The sequence below is a fragment of the Scyliorhinus torazame genome, chromosome 18 (assembly GCF_047496885.1).
Source record: "Scyliorhinus torazame isolate Kashiwa2021f chromosome 18, sScyTor2.1, whole genome shotgun sequence".
In the NCBI taxonomy this organism is placed as follows: domain Eukaryota; kingdom Metazoa; phylum Chordata; class Chondrichthyes; order Carcharhiniformes; family Scyliorhinidae; genus Scyliorhinus; species Scyliorhinus torazame.
Window position 1 is genome coordinate 385,234 of NC_092724.1, and position 26,712 is coordinate 411,945.

Below are 26,712 nucleotides of genomic sequence, written 5' to 3' on the forward strand. Positions count from 1 at the left end.
AGCTAATATCCCCCTCTCTATTGCGTTAATCTCCTCTTTAACCAGCACTGCCATGTCACCACCTTTTCCTTTTTGTCTGTCCTTCCTAAACAGTGACTATCCCAGGATGTTCAATTCCCATCCCTGGTCACCCTGCAGCCATGTTTCTGCAATCCCAATTATATCATACTCGTTTATGTCTATTTGTGCAATTCATCCGCTATATTTCAATGCCCCGCGCGTTAAGATACAAAACCTTTAAGCTTGTCTAGCACCTAATATTTTTTCACTGTGGCCGTTTGAATCTGGCCCTTGGTTTCTCTGCCTATCACTTTTCTTATTCTCCTATTGGTCTTTTGATTTCGTCCTTGTTTCCTCCCCCTCTGACTTCTTGCATTGGGTTCCCATACCCTGCCATTTTAGTTCAAACCCTCCCCAACCACTCCAGCCAATACTCCCCCTGGAACATAAGTCCCAATACTGCCCCGATGTAACCTGCCCAGTTTGTACAGGTCCCACCCTCCCCAGAACTGGTCCCAGCTCCCCAGGAATCTGAAACCCTCCCCCTCACAATCTCTTCAGCCACATATTCATCTGATATATCCTGCTATTTCTACTCTGACTAGCACGTGGTACTGCTAGTAATCCTGAGATCATTACCTTTGAGATCTGACTTCTCAACTTTCGTTAAAGGTAACCAGAGAACATGGTTCATTGTCTAGACGTTTGAGTCAATTCCTGCTCACGTGATCCAGGAATGCTGATGGTTAAATGTCAACTACGCACAGTATCTAATTTGCCAAAAACACCCAAAACAAAATCAACTGTCGAGAAAAGGCAGCAGGATCAAGTCATACGGCGGGAGAACAAGGTCAAACATCGTGTTTTTCATCAGGTTGAAGCAGCTTTGGCAAGAAATTGTGCCACGAGTGAAAAGTGGATTTCTGTCACCATTTTAGCACAGACAGGACCGGTCTCCTACACCATACAAATTCCAGATGATGTCAAATGGAGAACACATGTCACCAAAAGTTGATCCACAAGAACCAATCCGTCAGAGGCAGAACTGACAGAGTCCAAATCTAGCTGTGCCAAGAGACCACCTGGACATTCCCGAGAACCCAACACCAACTCAACCAAGTGGGGCGAAACAGAAACTCAATTGCGAATCATACACAGAGTCAACCACAGGTCACCACGTCAACTCCGGTTAAGATAACCGCTGATGACACATACACCAAGCCAATGACACCAGATGTTGCAGCAAGTATCAAAAAAGCAGATGGCTGAGGATTGCAGACAGCCACACAAGAGTAGGACAGCCTCCAGAACGTTTGACATATTGACTGTTGATGAATAATTGTTCATGTTGCTAATTGATAGTCAATGTTACAGTGCTTATTGTGTCAGAACCTCGACTTAAAAGGGGGAGGAAATGTTGTGTAGTACGTAGTTTTAGCGTTTCTTCACAAGCAGCGTTGCAGCTGAACAGGGGCACTTTAAGAACGTTTATGTGACATCATTGGCCGTTTGCACAGGCAAACAGGCAGTCTAGCATTAGTGTTAACATCTTCTAAATAAAGCTCTGTTTAGGTTGAACCTCCAATGTCTGCCGACTCCATCTTGAATTCAGCACAATATCCATCCGATACATCATTATTTCACAACTTTCAAGTAATTTAACATACAGATAGTTCTTTGCAAACAGAAAGCAATTAGAATTTTCTATTAATCAGATCTTTAGGCTTTGCACATGGAAAGTCAGGGGAAAGGCAACCCCTCCTCGGCCTCTGATTTATCATGCTGCCTTTTCATCCAACTAAATACTGAAAAGACAGGAATCATTGTCTTCTGCCCTGCTGCCAATTCCGCTGCTTAGCTGCCAACTCGATCACTCTTTCTAGCCACTGGATGAGGCTAAACTAAACTGTTCGCAACTTGGGATCCTATTTAACCAAGAACTCAGCTTCTGACCCCATTTCTTTTCAGTCACAAAAATCGCCTATTTTTATCTCAATAATATTCATAGAACCAAAACAGTGCAGGAGGCCATTCAGCCCATCAAGTCTCCATCGACCATGTGAAAGAGCACCGTATCTCTGCCCCTCCCCCGCCCTTTCCCCGTAACCCCACTTAACCTGCACATTCCTGGACACCAAGGGGCAATTTTATCATGGCAAATCCATTCAAGATTCCACAGTCTGAGGATACTCCTTCGAATCTCCACCAAGTATCATGGAATCATAGAATTTACAATGCAGAAGGAGGTCATTCGGCCCATCGGGTCTGCACTGGCCCTTGGAAAGAGCTCACACCTCCACCCTATCCCCGTAACCCCACCAGAACCTTTGTGGCCAATCCATCCAACCTGCACATCTTTCGGGACTTGTGGGAGGAAACCGGAGCACCCGGGGAAACCCACGCAGACACGGGGAGAACGCGCAGACTCCGCACAGCCAGTGACCCAAGCGGGTATCAAACCTGGGACCCTGGAGCTGTGAAGCAACAGTGCCAACCACTATGCTACCGTAACACCCAAAAACATGTTAAAGGCGCCATAGTAAAGTAAATTATCATTGTAATTTTTCAAAAAACGGAATCTCAGGAGGGTATTGTAACACATTATGGATAAATTCTAACTTTGCTTTCAAACATTGTGTTGGTTCAGTTCCTTGTTGGATCATTTGTGTTTTGTATATTAATTGTAACTGAACATAATCAAACAGTTTTAGTACTTGGCAGATATTTGCTATCTTATACCTTTTTTTATTAGACTGGTAAATAATTGGTGGGAATCCCTGATGACCTTGTGTGTATTATTTATCACCATTAGAATAATTGTTTATTTTGAAAATATTATTCCAAACATGGTATGAATAAGGACACATCACACATTGGAACTGATAAGAGAAGAAAGAGAATGTCAAGAATAGTATTTTAAGAGTTGTTATTTTACATTTTCTCTAAACACTGGTGACAATGGATTCCATGCTTAACCAATTATTCCCCTGTAATAAAAAGTGGTGGAAACAATACAAGAGCTCAAGGGTTACTTGGAGCAGATGCCTAAAAGTCTACCACCAACTGCCAGATAATTGAAAACCATGTTTACAGGGAAAGTCAGATCGAAATCAGGGAAACATTAGAGGCTTTAGTGATCAAAGGTGGTAAATTTATGGTTGTAATGAACACAAACCAGATAAGAACTCAGAAGAAATGCAATCCTGGAGGCAATACATGAATATTTGAAACGAGAAAATACATGAATATTTGAAACGAGAATTCTTTAGGTTGCAGGGGGTAATTATCCTAGAAACACACTAGGGATGAAATCAGAATAAGCTGACAAGAATGGAAAGGGAAGTCATGGAAAATATTAGGAAGGCAGATGGACACACAATTCTAAAGTGGACAGGCAAGGCACTTGATTGGAAGAACTAGAGTCAAACAGAGGAAAATCATGGGTTTTAAGTTTTCCTCCCAAAAGAATTTTGCCAGCAACCAATATTGCGATTGAGATACATCTGATCAATCATTCCTTCACAACCTTTAGCACACAGATGAGTATTTCCCCCAAACAGAAAGCAATCATACTCTATTAATCACATCTTTAGGCTGTGCTCATGCAAAGTCAGGGGAACTCAAACCTTTCCTCTGCCTCCGATTTATCATGCTAATTTTTCACCCAACCTAATATGGAGAAGACTAAAGTCGTTGTCTTCTGTTCCCACCACACAATCCACTGCCTAGCTGCTGACTCGACATTGGGCCTTTTCAGAGTGGTATGGCCACAGGTTCCTAGCTGCTGATGTGAGGGCCGTTACTCTGGGTTCATATATTTTCCTTCTCAAAAACAGTAAATACAAACCCTTGGACAAAACCAAATGTTCAAAAACAAAAATCAACATTTTTTAAAAACAAAAATATTAATTTTGCAACTTATTACTATACAAAAGACAGGCATTTCCAAACAACCGCCACCATTATGAAACAATTGTACACGCACTCATTTCCTACCTGCATTTCCTAGCTGTTTGTAGAATCTGTACTCCAAATGAAGTTGTGGAGCCCTGGATTTTATAGGTTCCTAGGAAACATGCAAAATAAATGATATTGCTACCTTTTGAATTTGTTAAATGTAACAGTTTTCAAATTTATTCAAGTGACAAAGGATAACTTGGGCGGCACAGTGGTTAGCACTGCTGCCTCAGCTCCAGGGACCTGGGTTCAATTCCAGCCTTGGGTTACTGCCTGAATGGAGTCCGCACGTTCTCCCCGCGTGCGTATGGGTTTCCTGCGGGTGCTCCAGTTTCCTCCCACAGTCCAAAGATGTGCAGGTTAAGTGGACTGGCCATGCTAAATTGCCCTTAGTGTCCAAAAGGTTAGGTGGAGTTACTGGGCTCCTGGGATAGAGTGGAGGCGTGGGCTCCAAGGGCCGGTGCAGACTCGATGGGCCGAATGGCCTCCTTCTGCACTGTTGATTCTATGGAAAATTAAAAGCTTGCATTTCCCTAGCAGGTCAAATTGGCTTGATGTCAAACTTCAATCAGCAACGACTGGTGATGGAACAGTCAAGTTTCTCCCTTTTATATCTTCCAGTAAGATAGATTTTTTTTTCTAAAATGCAAATAAATGCTGGAAATGGTCTGCGGCAATAGGAAAAGCCAACTGATTTAACAGCAAGAGAACAGCATGTTTGTTCTCAGTGCTAATTAAAAATGTTATATAGTCAAAGCATTAGCAGTAAAAGAACCTGTTAATTATCAAAATATACAATATGCCCTAACAGTATGCAATGAATCAGTGACATAACAGATCTAACTTCAAGTGATTATGGAATTAATTGCCGAGCAACACTCCAATAGGCGTTAGTTCTGATTGGAGAGCTGAACTCTCTGGTGCACTGAAAGTTGTTTTGGAGGCCTCGGGTCGCTATTTAAAATGGGGTCCCAATCTTTTGCTACACTGGGGAGTTCCGGCGAGCGATGCTCCCCACTGTAAAAAACGGGGCTGTGTGTGGCATCGGCCACGCGTTCCCCATTCAGGTCCCTTATTCAACCCGGGTCACGTTGAATAGTCACGTGTTTCTAGGCACTGCAAGTGCCAGGAAACACGGCTAAATGCGCTTGCTCGGGTCTTTGTTCCCTAGAACCGCGACCTTTGTCTCTATGACTCTATTAACTGCCCTGAGCTGCCACAGATGGAAGCTACACTTAGTTTCATGATGACTGTTTACATAGTGTGGTACCAGAATCATGAGGCTACACCAGGAGTGGTAGATTCCCTCCCCTCAAGTACAAATGGCTAGGCTTGGAGATAGTTGGCGACAAAAAGAAACTCAAATTAACAGATTTAATGACTTCAGCTCGCAACTGACACAGGTTGATTTGAACTCAGGATCACTGGATTGCAAGTCCACTACCAGGACCAGTCTACTAGAATCATAGAATTTACAGTGCAGAAGGAGGCCATTCGGCCCATCAAGTCTGCACCAGCCTTTGGAAAGAGCACCCTACTTAAGCCCGCACCTCCACCCTATCCCCGTAACCCCACCTGACCTGCACATCATATTCAGTCCTGAACAAGGTGCATAATTTCCACATTTTTCAAGTGCATCATCCTACAAAATTAAAGGTGAGCAGATTTAAAGCGTTGGCAAGTTTAAAAAAAACCTGCACATCATATTCTGAAAAACACAACTTGATTACATGTATTGCTCAGAATATAGTTTTACTGCTTTGTAGAATAATACCACAGTTCCTTCCAATGGTGAAAAATGAGAGGAGCAAAATGCTCCAAGGCATTATAAAATTAACTTTAAAATCAAGAATAATCCTAGAGTGTTTTCCAAAACTCAGATGACAACATAAAATTGAAAGTGTAAGTATGGTTCATCAGCACCATCCAAATTTGAAAGTATGTCACTCTGCTGCTGAAGTCCTTTAGGTTGAATTGCTCATTTTTTTAAAAAAGGTCAAATCTGTGGGAAAGTTTCATTTTTTTGGCACTGGAACGTACAAATCATCAATTCATGCTTTCTTATCTGTAGTAATCATTGATTTTACTTCACTGTGAGCTAAGAATATTAGTTCAGTACACATTAAACACTGGGACATGGATTTTTAGCCTTCCATCTCATTCATTCACTTGGCATTACTTAATATAGGTATGCAACTTCTCAGCATTTTGTTCAAATCAAAATAGTATTAACATTCACTTCCAAAATCACCAGTTGATGGATTTAGGGTAATTGCTGCTATTTATAACGACTGCTACTATTTATAACTATTGCTGCTATTTATAAGTATTGCTGTCTTAAATGTGTGTATTATACCCAGAATGTATGGAAAATAAATACAACTTACCAGTTTGATGGCCACATATTCATTTGTGTACAAATTCTTTCCTGGATGAAAAAGATGAACAGCGCAATAAGTTTAAAAGAAAAGATGATCATTGAACAGCAATACACTAGTGCTATTAATTCAGATTGACATGTAAATTCCTTTGTAATAATGCTCTAATTGTAGAAAAACATACGAGTCAAATGATGGGCTGGAGTCTGGGTTAGGTAGAACAGTTTTCTTCAGTGTAATTCAACAAAAATTAACCCGACCAGTTCAAAAGATTGAGGAATTTTAAACACAAATTATATTCCATGCAAATTGAGTTTCCGCAATTATATACAACCAGTGTAAAAAACATTGTCCACAAAACTGGTCACGCTCTCAAATCTAATTTATCATCATTGTGAATTTCCACTAATTGCACCTGTTTGAGGCTATTTAAGACTCGTAATTTCAAGGTTTTTTCAGGTACGAGGACAACACTAAACACATTGAAAACATTTAAATAATGGTCCATATTTTACCGTGATAGTCCTCAGTGTTCAAAGTCATTACTGTGTAACTGACAGCAACTGCTGCTGTCAAAATATGTACAGTTAAAACCAGGAAACTGTAAGTTGTATTGATTTCCCCACCTCTCCAAAGGGTGTACTATTAAAATACTCACAGGTGGGAATCTATTAAAATTACTGAATTAACATAAACATCCACTTTTTAACATCACTTATTTAAAAGTTGCACTTCAATGTATGATGTGCACTGGATTTTTAAGTGCGCCAAGTCAGAATTACTGATTAATGAGTCCTCTGGCCTTAAAGCTAAATTTCAGAATTCCATGAATGTTTGTTCACATTGCAGCTTCTACATTAATCCCATATGTATGGACCAGCTTTCATTTCAATATCTGTGAAATTAAATAAATGAATGAGAAAACCTGCTTGCTGCTTTTTGGTTTGCTGAATGTGAGAATCCTTTCATGTAACTGGCTGCTTTGCCTTTTTGAAATCATTATCACTTAACCCCAGATGTCTCCTTTAGGAGGTGCCAGAGTGAAACTGATGTCAATAAAAATAAATAACCTTTATTTCAATGCTCCTACGGGTTCTGCCATTTACTGTATAATTCACAGTATTGATCTTCCAAAATGCATCACCTCGCATTTGTCAGGATTGAACTCCATCTGTCATTTATCTGCCCAACTCTCCAATCGATCAATATTCTGTGACAGTCTCCTTCACTATCTGCAACTCCACCTATCTTAGTGTCATCTGCAAACTTGCTAATCACACCATCTACATTTTCCTCCAGATTATTTATATATATTACAAATAACAGTGGTCCCAGCACTAGTTACAGATCTCCATTCTGAAATGCTCTCTTCCACTGTTACTCTCTGTCTCTTGTTGCCAAGCCAGGTCTTTATCCATCCAGCTCGCACACCCATACGACTTTATCTTTTGTACCAGTCTGCCATGAGGGACCTTGTTAAACTAAAGTCCATGTAGACGACAAACCTCATCAATTAATTTTGTCAACTCCTCAAAAATCACTATCAAGTTGGTAAGATATGACCTTTCCCACACAAAACTAGGTTGCCTATCACTAACGAATCCATTCGCTTCCAAATGTGAATAAATCAGGTCCCTCAGTATCTTCTCCAACAACTTCCCCACCACGAACATCAGGCCCACCGGCCTATAATTATCTGAATTATCCCTGCTTCCCTTCTTAAACAAAGGGACAACATTGGCTATTCTCCAGTCCTCTGTAACCTCGCCTGTGGTCAAAGATGATGCAAAGATATCTGTTAAGGCCCCAGTTATTTCCTCTCTTGCCTCCCATAGTAACCTGGGACATATCCCATCCAGCCCAGGGGACTTGTCTACCTTAATGCATTTTTAAGATACTGAGCTGTACTTTTCTTAGTTCTTTGATGTCGAACACTTACTCCTTTCATTATGCTGACATGTCCTAGAGTATTCACACACCCGGAAACCTCATCATCCGTCATGTCCTTCTCCGTGGTGAATACCGATGCAAAGTACTCATTAAGGATCTCACACAGTTTCTATGACTCCATGCATAACATCCCCCTTTGTCTTTGAGTGGGCCTACTCTTTCCCTAGCTACCCTTGACCCTGTTTGGCAATGACATTTCATGGCCTCTTTCAGCCCTCCTAACTCCCCGTTTGAGTTTGTTCCTACTTTCCCGATATTCTTCAAAGATTTTGTCTGGTTTTAGTTACTTAGCCCTTATGTATGCTTCCTTTTTCTTTTTGACTGGTCTCACAATTTCCTCTGTCATCCATGGTTCCCTAATCCTGCCATTTCAGTTCTTCATTTTCGCTGGGACAGGCCTGTCCTGCACTCTAATCAACTGGTCTCGAAAAGAAAACAGCCGCTCCCAATCCACATTCTCAAGCTCGTGCCGAATTCTGTTGTAGTTAGCTTTCCCCCAATTTAGCACATTCACCCGAGGACCACTCTTGTCCTTATGCGTGAGTATTCGAAAATGTATGGAATTATGATCACTATTCTCCAAATATTCCCCTACTGAAACTTTGGTCACCTGGCAGGGCTCATTCTCCAATACTAGGTCCAGTAAGGCCCCCTCTCTGGTTGGACTATCAACACACAGTTTCAAAAAGCCCTCTTGGACACACCTAACAAATTGCTCTCCATTGGAACCTCTGACACTAAGGGAGTCCCAGTCAACATGGGGGAAATTAAACTCACCCACCACAACAATCCTGCTATTTTCACATCTTTCCAGAATCTCACTACATATCTGTTCCTCTGTATCCCGCTGGCTATTGGGAGGCCTATAGTACAACCCCAACATTGTGATTGCACCCTTCCTATTCGTGAGCTTTACCTATAATGACTCACTGCAGGATCCCTCCAAGATATCCTCCCTCATCACAGCTCTGATATGTTCCCTAACCAGGACTGCAACTCCCCCACCCGTTCTGCTACCCCCTGTCTCATTTAAAACATCAATATCCCGGTATGTTAAGCTGCCAGTCCTGACCCTCCTTTACCCATGTCTCCGTAATAGCAACAATATCATAATTCCTGACATTAATCCAAGCTCTAAGTTTATCCGTCTTACCGGTTATATTTCTTGCGTTGAAGCAAGCACACTTTAGACCTCCAGACCCACTGAGATCAGCAACTTCCTTCAGTCTGCTCTCCCTCTTTGCGATATTTGTCTTAGTCTCAAGCTCTTCCCCAGTCTCTACACTTGCTGGCCTGCTGCTCCGGTTCTCTCTCTCTTTCCCCCCCCCCCCCCCCCCCAACAACTGTCGCAACTTCAGCCAGTAATCTATAATTTTCAATACTTTGAACAGTTTTCTCAAAACAAATTTTAAATAGAACAAGTAATAAGCAGAGGAGAAAGAGACCAGTCTATTAACCAGTAACCATGTTAATTGCATGTTCAAGAATTATTTGCAACTAGCTTTAAACATTAGTAAATGTGCGAGACTCAATTTGTAATGTTGCTTACAGATGCGTTCTCGGTAATAATATCAGGCACATGGTGGTTAGAATTGTTGTAGGAAAACAAAGATAGTTTTAAGAGATATATATTAAATAAGGTATAGTTTTAAGTGTGATTAATTTAATCTTTCTGTGCCTGGAAGGGTAAAACCTATAGTTAGAGATGTTTTTCTGCAAGCGGGTTGGTTAAGTTCCAACTGCGTTTCCATTGTGCTTAGAGAGGGCTACGGCGTGAAGAGTAAATAAATAGGCCAGTAGAGGCATGCAATGTTAGTTAGCAACTGGAGGCCTTGTAAGGTAGAGAAGGATTTCTGAATGCAAACCGCTAAGACATAGACCATAGTGCAGAAGGAGGCCATTCGGCCCATCGAGTCTGCACCAACCCACTTAAGCCCTCACTTCCACCCTATCCCTATAACCCAATAACCCCTCCTAACCACTAAGGGCAATTTATCATGGCCAATCCACCTAACCTGCACGTCTTTGGACTGTGGGAGGAAACCGGAGCACCCGGAGGAAATCCATGCAGACACGGGGAGAACGTGCAGACTCCGCACAGACAGTGACCCAGCGGGGAATCGAACCTGGGACCCGATTTAGGGGGTGTTTGCTGATGTGAGATGCATGAGCACTGAGGAATTGTAGTACTCCACCAGTGGAGCTAGATTATGGCTGACCAGATGTGGGGTGTAATAAGAAGCGGTAGCTTGAGCAAAGCTTTATTCGAGGTGTTACACATGAAAAGATGGTGGAGGGTGCTGAGGCATCGTTGCCCATCCAGTGGTCTACCAAACAACTTGTGAACTGTTTGAATGCAAGTCCCAGCAGCAGAGGCAGGAGGCCTCAGAAGACCTGACAAAGGTGATGGAGCCTCTTTTGGGCGGCTATTGAGTGGAGTAGAGGCTGGAGGGGCAGGGTCTGGCACTCCAGAAGGTGGAGGAGTCGATAGGGGAGCATGAGGACCGGCTGGCCTCGTTAGAGGTGGAAATGATGCCTGTGGCGGAGAGCCAGAAGACGTTGAGGGAGAGGGTGGAGATCCTCGAGAAGTGTTCCAGGGTGCAGATTCTCCGGATTGTGGGGTGGCCTGAGGGAATTGAGGGAACACATGCCGCAAAGTGTGGCGAGTATGTTGGAGAAGTTGGTGAGGGAGGGATCTTTGACCGTCCCCCCTAGGTGGATTGAGCACACAAGGGGCTGAGGAGGAGGACAAAGGCGGGGAAGCCACAGAGGGTGATGGTGGTGAGGCTGCATCGTTTTCTTGACAAGGAGAAGATATGGAGGTTGGTGAAGGAGACACAAAAGTGCACCTGGGAAGGAAACGTGCTGAGGATCTACCAGGACCTGGATGCGGAGTTAGCCAAGTGGCAGGCTGGTTATAATCGGACTAAGGCTGCCATCTGATAATAATAATCTTTATTGTCACAAGCAGGCTTGCAATGAAGTTACTGTGAAAATCCCTTAGTCGCCACACTCCGACACCTGTTCAGGTACACTGAGGGAGAATTCAGAATGTCCAATTCACCCAACAGCACGTCTTTCGGGACTTGTGGGAGGATTCTGGTGCACCCGGAGGAAACCCTCGCAGACACGGGGATAATGTGCAGACACAGACTTGACCCAAGCCGGGAATCCAACCTGGGTCCTGGATCTGTGAAACAACAGTGCTAACCACTGTGCTACCGTGCAGCCCATACAAGGAAGGGGTGAAGTTTGGGGTGTTGTATCCTGCTCATCTGTGGGTCACACACCAGAATAGAGAGTTTTATTTTGACATGCCGGAGGTGAGTGAATTTATTAGACTCCATGGACTGGGAGGTGTGGGGCACACTGATCTTTGGAGATGCTAATGTGGGTTTACACGACGGGCTGATTGTTGTATTTAATGGATTTTTAAAAAATTTGTTCATGGGACATGGGCGTCGCTGTGTCAGCGTTTATTGCCCATCCCTAATTGCCCTTGAGGGGCAGTTAAGAGTCACCCACATTGCTGTGGGTCTGGAGTCACATGTAGACCAGCCCGGGTAAGGACGGCAGATTTCCTTCCCTAAAGGACATTAGTGAACCCGATGGGATTTTACGACAATCGGCAATGGTTTCATGGTCATCGTTAGGCTTTTAATTCCAGATTTTTTTTAAATTCAAATTTTGCCACCTGCAGTGGTGGGATTTGAACCCAGGTCCCCAGAGCATCACCCTGGGTTTCTGGTTTACTAGTCCAGTGACAATTGCACTATGCCACCACCTATCGGCGATTGGGGTCTTTGGGTGGATTTGCGGGTGGTGCAGGAGGCGGCTCAGCTGTCGCAATGGAGGTTGGATGTGGGGTGCTGGCGGACAAGGGGAGCAGTGAGAGGGTGAGAATGGCCATCTCAAATTGTGGAGCTGAATAATACAGGGGAGGTTACTGCCTCCATGCTGTGGGAGGCGCTGAAGGCGGTGGTAAGGGGGGGATTTATATAGAATCGAGTGCTTAGATAGAGAGTGGTATGAGCGGAGAGGCTGGTGGAGGACATCCTGAGGGTAGACCGGAGATAATTGGTGGCTCCTGAGGAATCATTACTAAAGGGGAAGCAGAGACTCCAGGTGGAGTTTGGGTTGTTGTCCACTGGAAAGGCAGTGGGACAGTTGAACAGAAACATAGAAAATAGGTACAGAAGTAGGCCATTCGGCCCTATTGAGCCTGCACCACCATTCAATATGATCATGGCCGATCATGCAAATTCAGTGTCCCATTCCCGCTTTCTCTCCATACCCCTTGATCCCTTTAGCCACAAGGGTCACGTCCAGCTCCCTCTTGAATATATCCAACAAATTGCTGTGGCCACTGCTCGTTGGGAGATATAATGAGTCAATGGAATGGGGGGAGCTTCCCCCACGCTGTCACAGGCTTCTATATCGCTAATTTTAAAGAAAGATAAGGACCCAGAGCAGTGCGGATCATACCGCCCGATTTCACGGCTGAGTGCGGATGGGATGTTGTTAGCGAAGGTGCTAGCGTCGCGGAGGATTGCATGCCAGGGGTGATGGGGAGGGCTGGACGGGGTTCGTGAAGGGATGGTAGCTGTTGCCGAATATATGGAAGCTGCTTAATGCTATTATGATGCCCTTGGAGGGCAGAGAAGTGGAAGTGGTGGTGGCAATGGAGGCAGAAAAGGCATTTGATCTGGTTGAATCTGCGTTTCTGTTTGAGGTGCTGGGGCAGTTCGGTTTGGGCAGGGGGTTATCGATTGGGTTCGGCTGCCGTACAAGATGCCTAAGACTAGAGTTCGGACAAACAAGGTCAGTTCAGATTATTCTGGGCTACACCTTGTGAGGAAAGGATGCCCGTTCTCCCTGCTAATTTTTGCCCAACAATAGAACTGTTGACAATGGTGCTGAGGGGGTTGAGGGGGATTAGGGGGTCGAGGAGGATTAGGGGGTCGAGGAGGATTAGGGGGTCGAGGAGGATTAGGGGGTCGAGGAGGATTAGGGGGTCGAGGGGGATGGGGGCGGGCGTGGGGATGGAGGGGGGGGGGGTGCCGAGGAGTTTTGCTGTACACAGATGACCTCCTGTTGTACATTTCGGACCCTAATGGAAGCTTTGATAGAATCAATGGGATTCTGGGTAAGTTTGGCTGCTTTTCGAGGCACAAGCTGAATATGGGGAAAAGTGAGGCGTTCCCAGTTAATGCACAGGGATAGGAGAGGAGCTTAGAGGAATTGCCATTCTGGGTGGTCGGGATACAGGTGGCGTGGAGTTGGGCTCCGCTGGTGCAAGGTGAATGGGTTGATTTTGAGGTTTCTATGGGGGGCTAAAGGCAGGATTCTTGGAAGTGTGGAGGAACAGAGGGATCTTGAGGTCCAGGTACATAGATCCCTCAAATTTGTCACCGAGGTTGATAGGGTTGTTAAGAAGGCGTATGGTGTGTTGGCTTTCATTAACAGGGGGATTGAGTTTAAGAGCCGCGAGGTTTTGCTGCAGTTTTATAAAACCCTGGTTAGACCACACTTGGAATAGTGTGTCCAGTTCTGGTTGCCTCATTATAGGAAGGATGTGGATGCTTTGGAGAGGGTGCAGAGTAGATTTACAGGATGCTGCCTGGACTGGAGGGCATATCTTATGAAGAAAGGTTGAGGGAGCTAGGGCTTTTCTTACTGGAACGAAGAAGGAAGAGAGGTGACTTGATAAGAGGTGGACAAGGTGATGAGAGGCATGGAAAGAGTGGATAGCCAGAGACTTTTCCCCAGGGCGGAAATGGCTGTCACGAGGGGACATAATTTGAAGATAATTTGGGCAGCACAGTAGCATAGTGGATAGCACAATTGCTTCACAGCTCCAGGATCCCAGGTTCGATTCCGGCTTGGGTCACTGTCTGTGTGAGTCTGCACATCCTCCCCGTGTCTGCGTGGGTTTCCTCCAGGTGCTCCGGTTTCCTCCCACAGTCCAAAGATGTGCAGGTTAGGTGGATTGGCCATGATAAATTGCCCTTAGTGTTCAAAACTTCCCTTAGTGTTGGGTGGGGTTACTGGGTTATGGGGATAGGGTGGCGGTGTTGACCTTGGGTGAGGTGCTCTTTCCAAGAGCCGGTGCAGACTCGATGGGCCGAATGGCCTCCTTCTGCACTTGATAATCTATGATAATCTATGATTGGAGGAAGGTATAGGGCAGATGTCAGAGGTCGGTTCTTTACACAGAGAGTGGTGGGTGTGTGGAATGCACTGCCAGCAGAGGTGGTGGAGTCAGTCATTAGGGACATTTAAGCGACTCTTGGACAGGCACATGGACAGCAGTAAATTGAAGAGGTGTAGGTTGATTTCATAGATTTCGTAGAATTTACAGTTCAGGAGGAGGCCATTTGGCCCATCAAGTCTGCACCGGACCTTATGAGAGAGCACCCCAGCCCACCCACGCCTCCACCCTATTCCCCGTAACCCAGCAACCTGACCCAACCTTTTCTTTTGGACATTAAGGGCAATTTATCATCGCCAATCCACCTAACCTGCACATCTTTGGGCTGTGGGAGGAAACCGGAGCACCCGGAGGAAACCCACGCAGACACAGGGGGAACGTGCAGACGCCGCACAGACAGTGACCCAGCGGGGAATCGAACCTGGGACCCTGGAGCTGTGAAGCAACCGTGCTAACCACTGTCCTACCGTGCTACCGATCTTAGATTAGGATAAATGGTCGGCACAACATCATGGGCCGAAGGGCCTGAATGTGCTGTATGTTCTATATTCAATACTCATGAATCAATTCCCATGTTTACAAGGGTACAGTCATGACAAAACTTATATAAAACGAAGACAAGTGAAAATATGTACTCAGTAAAAGAACGCCCAAACTGGGAAGGATTATGTATATTCTGAGTGTGCAAGTGCAACCTTAGTAAACAGGCTAAACACCAGTTCTCTGCAAGACTATAGTTTAGATAGCAAGTTTGTAAAAGTCAATCATACAAATCAAATTCACTCACATCTGAAAATAAAAAGAAGGAATCAGCAATGTTGATGATTCTTACCTAGACGAAGCTCTCCAAAATTTCCACATCCTATCTTCTTCCCCACCCGGAAGTTGGGACCCACCATTAAGACTCCAGAGCTGGTCCCCGTACTCCGGCCACAGTTGGTTCCCCGCCCACCAGATTTTGACATCCTTCTTGTTTCTTCTGTGTCACCCCTCCCCCCTCTCTTATCAAAATCCATAAGTTTGTGATAGCCTGGCTTCTCCACGGTTACTTTGCCATGCAAACCAACAATGCCAAAACTTGGAATTTTAGAATATCATCACGATTCAAATGGGCTACAACAAGTTTAGCACCACCAAAGGTCTTGACAAATCTTCCATTTTTGTCTTCTTCTGCACATTCTTTTAGAGATAACACATCCTTAAATCAAATTGAAAACAGAGATGGAATAGCTGAATTCCTCCACCGTCCTTCTTTGGTGTAGACCTACAAAACAAAATAAATCAATGAGCATATTTTATGATGATAGCAAAAAATTAAAGTCTCAATGTTAGTGAGCGAAAGGACTAAAATCTTTTCTGTTTTTTGTTATATTGGACTATTGTCGGAGAGGTTAAATAATGAGGTTGAAGTGAAGTTGATCAATGCTGAAACAAATACAAAGAAATGCCAAACACTCATACTGAAAACCTGAAATAAAAACAGAAAATGCTGGAAATACTCAGGTCAGCCAACAGTTATGGAAAGCGGAAGAGGGTTAGCATTTCATTTCAAATTATCAATCTGAAAACATTAACTCGATCAATGTTGAATTTCTAATGTACTGAAATTCTAGGGGTATTTTTAAATTTTGGAATGCTTGTAGTTTAAAACCTCGACATCACATTTAGTGTGATTTCCATAGGTGAACCTGGTTTTGCTCCCAAAATAGGTAAGAAAATAGGGCGGTATGGTAGCACAGTGGTTAGCACTGTTGTTTCACAGTGCCAGGGTCCCAGATTCGATTCCCAGCTTGGGTCACTGTCTGTGCGGAGTCTGCACATCCTCCCGGGGCCTGCGCGGGTTTCCTCCGGGTGCTCCAGTTTCCTCCCACAAGTCCCGGAAGACGTGTTAGGTAATTTGGACATTCTGGATTCTCTCTGTGTACCCGAACAGGTGCCACTGTGTGGCGACTAGGGGCTTTTCACAGTAACTTCATTGCAATGTTAATGTAAGCCTCCTTGTGACAATAATAAAGATTAAATATTATTACAATTATTAAAAGAATGTTCTGCTCTAAGATCACCATCAATTTCTCCCATCTGTTTATTGGCTACCGTAAAATACTGAAAACCAACATGTATAATTTTCCTTTTCCCTGTGAAAAAAGGCCACATGCTGCTGGATGCCTTACTTGGCATGGATTAGAATGCAGATGGGATCAAGCCTTTATTTGTTTCCATTCCACAGCATGGAGCATTAGTGCTCTAATGCTCTCAGGGTACAATCTAATTCTCATAATCCAAAGTAGCCAATCCAAATCATCTAAATTCATTTTTGGCACTAAATTCCTACTTTGCAGTGTTCATTAATTCAGCTATTGGACAATCAACTATTTTTTCAAAACAAAGGGCTTTGAATCATCAGTGGGCTAAATTCATACGTTAGCTTTCCGACAAGAACCTAGCACCTCAGGTTAGTTAAAGCAATTCCTGCTTTTACTGATGCTACCGTCACGGCCAGTGCTCTCTGGATGCATGCTATTGTTGGTGGTGACATATACTGTGAGAAACTGCATCCCCAAAATGGGAGAATGGAATTCCTTCATGAAATCTCAGTGGGTGGGTGCAAAAAGAAATCTCAGTTAAAATTCTTGAATGTGGCAAGTGTACGTTTGAGTACATAGCAACCAAGATTACTTCATGAAGTTGTGCGTTACGTTTGACATTGAATATAATCCAAATTTGCAATTATCCCAAGGCAGGTTGGTTCAGATGTCAAGGGTGATAGTCCAAGAATTGATCAAAGACATTTTAGTTGCATGCTTGGAAATTATTTTGGTCTTTGCTCCCCTAACGTTAAGGTGAATTTTGTCCAAGAGGATTTTAATATCTTCACACCAGTCTTTGGATGCTCCCTTCGACTCAAATCTCAGTTTCATCCAGCAATCAGAGTGTGCATCTAAACGGAATCATCCTTCATTCCTCTGCAGGTTAGAATTGCCTTGCTCATTGAATAACATCAGTGAACATGCTCTTTTAATACATTTAGATGTTAGGAAAGAGTTCTTCATGTTCCCTAGTACATAGAACATACAGGGCAGGAGGAGGCAATTCGGCCCATCAAGTCTGCACCGACCCACTTAAGCCTCCACTTCCACCCTATCCCCGTAACCCAATAACCCCATCTCACCTTTTTGGCCACTAAGGGCAATTTATCATGGCCAATCCACCAAACCTGCAGGTCTTTGGACTGTGGGAGGAAACCGGAGCACCCGGAGGAAACCCACGAAGACACGGGGAGAACGTGCAGACTCCGCACAGACAGTGACCCAACAGGGAATGGAACCTGGGACCCTGGCGCTGTGAAGCCACAGTGCTAGCCCCTTGTGCGTAACGTGCTGCCCACGAACTTACATCGTACTTACATTGGAATTGAACTTACCCATTTTGGACCAAAAAAGGATCGAGCAGAGTACTTTCTAAATGGAAAGAGGTTAGGTACAGCGGATGACTGGAGGGTTCAGGTCCATAGACCCGTAAAATGTCAGGAACAAGTGCGGAAAATAATCAAAAAGGCTAATGGAATGCTAGACTTTATCTATAAAGGATTGGAGTAAAAGACACAGGAACTATGCTGCAGCTTTACAAAACCCTGGTTAGACCCCACTCGGAATCACTGGGAGCAGTTCTGGGCACCGCACCTTAGGAAGGATATTTTGGCCTTGGAGGGAGAGCAACGTAGGTTTACAAAAATGATACGTGGATTATCAGGGTTAAATTACGAGGAGAGATTACACAGATTAGGCTTGTTTTCACTAGATTTAGAACGTGAAGGGTGATCTGACTGAAGATTATTATTATTATTATTATTATTATTATTAAGTAATAATAATAAACTTTTAGTGTCACAAGTAGGCTTACATTAACACTGCAATGAGGTTACTGTGAAAATCTCCTGGTCGCCACACTCCGGCGCCTGATCGGGTACACAGGGAGAATTCAGAATGTCCAATTCACCTAAGCACGTCTTTTGGGACTTGTGGGAGGAAACCGGAGCACCCGGAGGAAACCCACGCAGACACGGGGAGAACGTGCAGACTCCGCACAGACAGTGACCCAAGCCGGGAATCGAACCTAGGACCCTGACGCTGTGAAGTGACAGTGCTAAACATAGGGTAGATAAAGGTAAACTATTTTCACTGGTTGGTGATTCTAAAACCAGGGCATAGTCTAACTGTTCTGAGAGATATTAGGAAGCACTTTATCTGCAAAGGGTGATCGAGGTTTGGAACTCTATCCCACAAACAACAGTTGAAGCTGATCGTCGTCAATTTTAAATCTGAGATAGACCGGTTTCTGTGAAGCAAAGGTATTGAGGGATATGGACCTACGGCAGGTTATGGAGTTAGGCACAGATCAGCCATTATCTCATATATTAAGTGCCAGGATAGGCTTGAGGGGCTGAATGGCCTGCTCCTGTTCCTATATTCCTATGTTTTAATTGTGTAATAGGTGGCACTTAATAAAGGTGGATACAGGTGGTGTTGTTGGGGAAGTGATTGCTGAACACAAACGTGGAGTCGAAAAAGTCAAGACCAGGGGCGAAATTCTCCGGTATCGGCGCAATGTCCGCCGACTGGCGCCCAAAACGGCGCAAATCAGTCGAGCATCACGCCGCCCCAAAGGTGCAGACTGCTCCGCACCTTTGGGGGCCGAGCCCCAAAGGCGGAAAAGGCCTTTGGTGCCCCACCAGCTGGCGTGGAAATGACATCTCCGTGCGGCGCATGCGCGGGAGCGTTAGCGGCCGCTGACGGCATTCCCGCTCAAGCACAGTGGAGGGAGTCTCTTCCACCTCCGCCATGGTGGAGACCGTGGCGAAGGCGGAAGGAAAAGAGTGCCCCCACGGCACAGGCCCGCCCGCGGATCGGTGGGCCCTGATCGCGGGCCAGGCCACTGTGGGGGCACCCCCCGGGGCCAGATCGCCCCGCGCCCCCCCCCAGGACCCCGGAGCCCGCCCGCGCCGCCTTGTCCCGCCGGTAAGGTAGGTGGTTTAATCTGCGCCGGCGGGACAGGCATTTTAGCTGCGGGACTTCGGCCCATCCGGGCCGGAGAATCGCCGGGGGGGGGGGGGGGAGACACCGCCAACCGGCGCGGCGTGATTCCCGCCCCCGCCGAATCTGCGGTGCCGGGGAATTCGGCAACCGGCGGGGGCGGGATTCACGCCAGCCCCCGGCGATTCTCCAACCCGGCGGGGGATCGGAGAATCTCGCCCCTGCTTTCTAGTTCTTCTTGCAGAGTTACCATCAGAGCTTAACATTTGAGACTTCACACTGGTAATAGGAAAGTGTAAATGGATACATGAACACCAATACTGGAAAAGAATAAACATCCGACACTAATTTACAAACAGGAGCACAAATTTCTTCCTTGTGCATGAGAATGAAATATGAAGTTCAGACATTTGCCCCAAAACGGAGGTCCCGTGATGATATCCACTTGGCACTGATTTGGTTCCCTCTGCTGCCGAGTTAGTCAATAAAACTTTGCAAAATAACTTTCGGAAAAGGTTAATGATGTTTCAAACCGGACTTGTGTTACAATAGTTCCTTTCCAGTGAACATTAATATAAACAACAAATAAAAGTTTAACATGTGCAAAACACAAACAAAATAAAAGAAAATGATCTAAAATGTTTGTGAAAAATGGGAGGGGATGGGGGAGGAAGAAGTATTGCCAGCTTTGGAGTGTGATACAAACTAAAGTCTCATTTGGAGATTTCTCTGCGAGGTAGAAATGATATATTCTATTTGCATGTGAAGAGTCAATGTACGCGGAAGTTTAAAATCACATAATTAAATAAGGTACTGAGAAACCTTTTTTCAAAATTAATTTACGGGATGTGGGCGTCGCTGGCTAACCCAACATTTATTAGCCAAACATTATTGCCCTTAAGAATGTGGATATGAGCTGCCTTCTTGAACCGCGGCAGTCCTTTTGGTGTAGGTACACCCACAGTGCTGTTAGGGAAGGGGTTTCAGGATTTTGACCCAGAAACAGTAAAGGAACAGCAATAGTGTTCCAAGTCAGGATAGAGAGTGGCTTGGAGGGGAACTTCCAAGTGCCGGTGATTCCCATATATATGCTGTGGTTGTCCTAGATGGCAGCAGTCGTGTGTTTGGAAGGTGTGTTGATAGTAGGGGATTCAGCGATGGTGATGCCATTGAATGTCAACGGGCAATGGTTAGATTCTCTTGATGGAGATAGTCAGTATGTGGCACAAATGTTACTTGCCACTTGTCAGCACAAGCCTGGATATTGCCCAGGTCTTGCTGCATTTGGACAGGGACTGCTTCAGTGTCTGAGGAGTTCCAGAAGTTAAGAACATGGCTGACAGTAAACGTTGGGTTATTCCAAATCCCAGAAGGGAAACTTTAAACAAATGTCCTCAATTGTATTTTGCAATTTGATATAATGAGGAAAGGTTTGAAATCCAGAGAATGATGTTCTAAACGCATTGTGATGACTTTAAATAAAATAAAGGTTTATTAAGCGATAAAATCAACAACAATCCAATAAACTAAAAGTACCCTTAACTAAGATAATGGCTATATACAGGACCACTAACATTACTGTTATGATCGCAAATAGTGTTATAATTGGACGGGACAATCCCAAAACAGACACCTGGCTCAAAAGTCAGAGAACAGAGTCAAAGGGCTGGCCATTAGTTTTAACAACAATGAAGGAAAAAAAAACTTTTATTAAACTGAAAAGTTGGATTATTATAAAATACTCCTTTATTCCCCCCTTATTTTAATAATTCCACACTGGTTTTAGGATTAACACGGATTACAAAGTACATCTTTAAACTACAATAGTCTCATTAACACACAAAGTCCCTTTTAAGCATACTAGGTGACTGTGCGCAAATACACTCCACTCTGAAAGTCAGTGAATGTTTGTGGAAGTCTCTGCAGAATTCCCCCCTGATGACTATCACATGAGAGTTTCCAAACTTCAAACCCAAAAATACACTTTAAAATCTTCTCTCATAGTATACCTTCCCTTAGCAGTTTGCATTCCGAAATCCAGACAAGGTTTTCCAAATTACTCTTTTAAATAAAGTTTCCGCTCCACTTTCAACAGTGAATTCAGACCAGGGTTTCGCACCAACGCCATTAGGATTTTTGTCTTGACTGCTGTGAAAACTGCTAACAATTGCTTTAACTTTTGATTCCCAGACTGTATTAAAATGACATCAAAGGTTTCATCTACCTCTGAAGTCTGCTGTCCCACTTTAAATCTAGTTACTGCAATTGTCTCGTTAACTCAGAACACTTTACGAAGTCTTACAACACCAGGTTAAAGTCCAACAGGTTAAAGTCCAACAGGTTAAAGTCCAACAGGTCCAACAGGACATCGCTAGTGACATCGAAACAAACCTGTTGGACTTTAACCTGGTGTTGTAAGACTTCGTACTGTGCTCACCCCAGTCCAACGCCGGCATCTCCACATCAGAACACTTTGTTTACTCTTCCTTCAATTATTCAGAGACAAGGTATTGTTCAATTCTCTTAACTTCAGGTGTCTTAAAGGCTCATTCAATCCCAATTCCCTGCTTATCTGGACTGTGATTTATACTTTAGGAAGCCTGCCTTTTTGCAGCTCCCATCCTGTCCAGTCTTTATTCTGGCAGAGTTGAGAGATGTTCACTCCCCGAGATCCTGTCTCCAACTGCTCACAAATTCAGCTAAAACTTAAAGCTATTTTTGTTCTTACTAAGCAACCGCCACATGCTTGCGTCTTTTATTTATTCTTCATGCCATAGCTCTCTCTAAGCACAATAGAAACATAGTTGGAACTTAACCAACCTCCACACATACAAACACCTTTGTCCAGCATGAATCTAACTATAGGTTTTACCCTTCCAGGCACAGAAACATTTAAACACACTTAAAACTATATTTATTTCTAATGTTTACCAAGTCAAATATAAATCCCTTAAAACTATCTTTGATTTCCTAACATTACCCAGTTTGAAATACCTTTATTTTACTACCTTGAGAGATAATTCTCCCCAAGTGTTCCACAACATCTTATAGGTATTTAAAAACTATAACAAAAATCCAGTAACAGTTACCCCACCAGGCAGTTATATCTCTTTGGAGTCTTCAAAGGTAAATCAAATAACTGGATTCTCATGACAGGCTTTCTTCACAAATCCGCTTGCTGGAACTTAACAATTATCCCTGATGTAGCGGAGATCGGAAGCTGCAACCCTTGCATAGGTTTAATAATAGGAAGAGTCGGGCTTCAGTCCCTCGAGCCTGTCCCACCATTCTGTGAGATCAAGGCTGATCTGTGGCCTAACTCCATATACCTGTCTTTGGCCCATATCCCTTAATATTTTTGCTTAACAAATTATCTATCTATCTCAGATTTAAAATGAACTGTTCTAGCTTCAACTGTTGTTTATGGGAGAGAGTTCCAAACCTCTACCACTTTTTACAGAAGAAGTGCTTCCTAACATCTCTCAGAACGGTCTGACCCTAATTTTTAGACTATGCCCTAGTTTTAGCATCTCCAACCAGTGGAAATAGTTTGTCTTTATCTACCCTGTTTTTTCCTGTTAATATCTTGAAGACTTCAATCAGATCACTCCTTAAACGTTTAAATTCTAACGAAAACAGGCCTAATCGGTGTAATCTCTCCTCATAATAACCCCTGCAGTCCAGGTATCAATTGGTATCTCCTGATATATAGTTTTCCCCTTGTGATTTTCCCTATCTGAGCTGAACTCTCAAGAAGTCCAAAGATGTGCAGGTTAGATGGATTGGCCATGCTAAATTGCCCCTTAGTGTCCAACGGTTGGTGGGGTTACTGGAATAGGGTGGAGGTGTGGGCTTAGGAAGGATGCTCTTTCAAGGGCCAGTGTAGGCTCGATTGGCTGAATGGCCTCCTTTTGTACTGTAAATTCTATGATTCTAAGACAACCTTAATTACCTTCATTTTGTGAGTCTGTCTTTTAGAATGTATATGCAAAGTTCACACCTTGTCTCCTCCTTCAAACCTTATTCAAAGCCTTTATGTCAGTTCCCCATTGTTACCAGCTCACCTTCGGTAAAGATCTGGTTTCAGTATTACTAGGCTCATCAACATATTAAAAGCACTAGTTTCATTAGTAAAACCAAACTGTTCCTGCCTTTAAACAACTTATATTTTCCAATAGGTTTTTTAAATATATAACCAGAGACCATTCCAATTCATTGGATTGCCCTGGTATTTTCCTGACACAAACATTGCGTAATCATCAGTGAACATCCCCTCTTTGTACCTCATGATGGAAGGAAGGTCATTGATGAAGCAACTGAAGATGGTTGGGCCTAGAACACTTCCCCAAGGAACTCCTGCAGTGATGTCATGAAACGGAGTTGATGGGTTTCTTTTTTTTAAAAATATATTTTATTAAAGTTTTTCGATCAAAAAGAATTTTCCATTTTTACAACTTTGTAACAAAATGTATATTGACCGTTATTTAAACAATATATGAAACTAACAACAAGTGCAGAAAAAGAACAAGAAAAGAGAAATAATAATACTGAAAAAATAAACATAAACAACTAGGATGGGGAGAAAAAAAACCAAACACCGAATACACCCCCCCCCCTCCCCCCTGGGTTGCTGCTGCTGTCTTTCCTGTTTTCCCTTATCGCTCTGCGAGATAGTCAAGGAACGGTTGCCACCGCCTGGTGAACCCTTGAGCCGAACCTCTTAGTGCGTATTTTATTCGCTCCAATTTTATAAGCCCTGCCATGTCGTTTATCCAGGCCTCCACGCCCGGGGGGTTTGGCTTCTTTCCACATAAGTAGAATCCTTCGCCGGGCTACTAGGGACGCAAAGGCCAAAACATTGGCCTCTCTCGCCTCCGGCACTCCAGGCTCTTCTGCAACCCCAAATATAGCTAACCCCCAGCTCGGTTCGACCCGGACCCCCACCACCTTTGTGATCACTCTTGCCACACCCACCCAGAACCCATGCAATACCGGACATGACCAAAACATGTGAGTGTGGTTCGCCAGGCTTCCCGCGCACCTCCCGCACCTGTCCTCCACTCCAAAAAATCTACTCAGCCTTGCTCCCGTCATATGCGCCCTGTGTAGAACCTTGAATTAGATCAGGCTAAGCCTGGCACACGAGGACGAGGAATTTACCCTACTTAGGGCATCTGCACACAGCCCCTCCTCAATCTCTTCCCCAGCTCCTCCTACCATTTACCCTTCAGCTCCTCTACCATCGTCTCCCCCTCGTCTCTCATTTCCCTGTATATATCGGACACTTTACCTTCACCTACCCATGCCCCCGAAATCACTCTGTCCTGGATCCCTTGCGCCGGGAGCGGCGGAAATTCCCTCACCTGTTGCCTCGCAAATGCCCTCACTTGCATATATCGGAAGGCATTCCCAGGTGGCAACCCGTATTTTTCTACCAATGCTCCCAAACTCGCGAACATCCCGTCCAAGAACAAGTCCTTCAACTTCCCAATTCCTGCTTGCTGCCAAGATTGGAATCCCCCATCTATCCTCCCCGGGACGAACCTGTGATTGTTCCTTATCGGGGACCACACCGAGGCACCCGTCACTCCCCTATGTCGTCTCCACTGCCCCCAAATCTTCAAAGTCGCCCCCACTACTGGGTTTGTGGTGTATTTTTTCGGGGGGAGCGGTAACGGTGCTGTCGCCAGTGCTTTTAAACTTGTTCCCTTACAGGACGCCATCTCCAGCCTTTTCCACGCCGCCCCTTCTTCTTCCCTCATCCACTTACATATCATGGACATGTTGGCGGCCCAAATATCGTCACTCAGACTCGGCACTGCCAGTCCCCCTCTGTCCCTACTGCGCTGCAGGAACCCCCTCTTTACCCTCGGGGTCTTTCCAGCCCACACAAAGCTCATAATACTCCTGTCCACTTTCTTGAAAAAGGCCTTTGTAATCAGTATGGGGAGGCACTGAAACACAAAAAGAAACCTCGGGAGGACCACCATTTTGACCGCCTGCACCCTGCCCGCCAATGACAGAGGCACCATATCCCACCTCTTAAAGTCCTCCTCCATCTGCTCTACCAGTCGCGTCAAGTTAAGTTTATGCAAGGTTCCCCAGTTCCTGGCCACCTGGATCCCTAGATAGCGAAAATCCCTTGCTACTCTCCTCAGCGGCAGATCGTCTATCCCCCTGCCCTGTTCCCCGGGGTGCATCACAAAAAGTTCACTCTTTCCCATATTCAATTTATATCCCGAGAACTCTCCAAACTCCGAGTATCTGCATTATCTCTGGCATCCCCTCCACTGGGTCCACCACATATAGCAGCAAATCATCCGCATAGAATGACACCCGATGTTCCTCTCCTCCTCTGAGCACCCCCCTCCACTTCTTAGAGCCCCTCAGCGCTATGGCCAATGGATCGATTGCCAACGCGAACAGTAATGGGGACAGGGGGCACCCCTGTCTTGTGCCCCTATGTAATCGGAAATGGTCGGATCGTTGCCTGTTTGTAACCACGCTTGCCACCGGGGCCCCGTACAGGAGCTGAACCCATCTGATGAACCCCTCTGCAAATCCAAATCTCTTCAGTACCTCCCACAGGTAGTCCCACTCCACTCTATCAAATGCCTTCTCTGCATCCATCACCACCACTATCTCCGCCTCCCCCTCCGGTGGGGGCATCATCATCACCCCCAGCAACCTTCGTATATTGGCATTCAATTGCCTCCCTTTAACAAACCCTGTCTGGTCGTCATGTACCGCCCCTGGGACACAGTCCTCTATCCTTGTTGCCATCACTTTGGCTAGTAACTTGGCATCTACATTTAGGAGGGAGATGGGCCTGTATGACCCGCACTGCAGCGGGTCTTTGTCTCGTTTCAGGATCAACGATATCGTCGCCTCCGACATTGTCGGGGGTAGTGTCCCCCTTTCCTTACCCTCATTGAAGGTTCTCGTCAGGAGTGGGGCCAGTAGGTCCACATATTTCCTGTAAAATTCCACCGGGAATCCATCTGGTCCCAGAGCCTTTCCTGCCTGCATGTTCCCAATTCCTTTAATCACCTCCTCCACCACAATCTGCGCTCCCAAACCTGCCACCACCTGCTCCTCAACCCTCGGGAACTCCAGCTGGTCCAGGAAGTGTATCATTTCCTCTTTCCCCTCCAGGGGTTGGGACTTATACAGCCTTTCATAAAAT

The 26,712-nt window shown here is 44.8% G+C and overlaps 1 protein-coding gene across 4 annotated transcripts in view; it reads right to left on the minus strand.

The window, feature by feature from the left end:
* LOC140394882 (casein kinase I) overlaps positions 1–26,712 on the minus strand; it is a 151,887-nt gene that overhangs the window by 68,070 nt on the left and 57,105 nt on the right. For all 4 annotated transcript variants that reach the window (XM_072482035.1, XM_072482033.1, XM_072482034.1 and 1 more), the window contains exons 2-4: positions 15,329–15,760; positions 6,345–6,385; positions 3,997–4,066 (exon numbers count right to left, since the gene is read on the minus strand). In XM_072482035.1, the coding sequence (XP_072338136.1) occupies positions 3,997–4,066; positions 6,345–6,385; positions 15,329–15,512 (295 nt within the window). In that variant the 5' untranslated portion in view covers positions 15,513–15,760. The remainder of the gene's footprint in view (positions 1–3,996; positions 4,067–6,344; positions 6,386–15,328; positions 15,761–26,712) is intronic.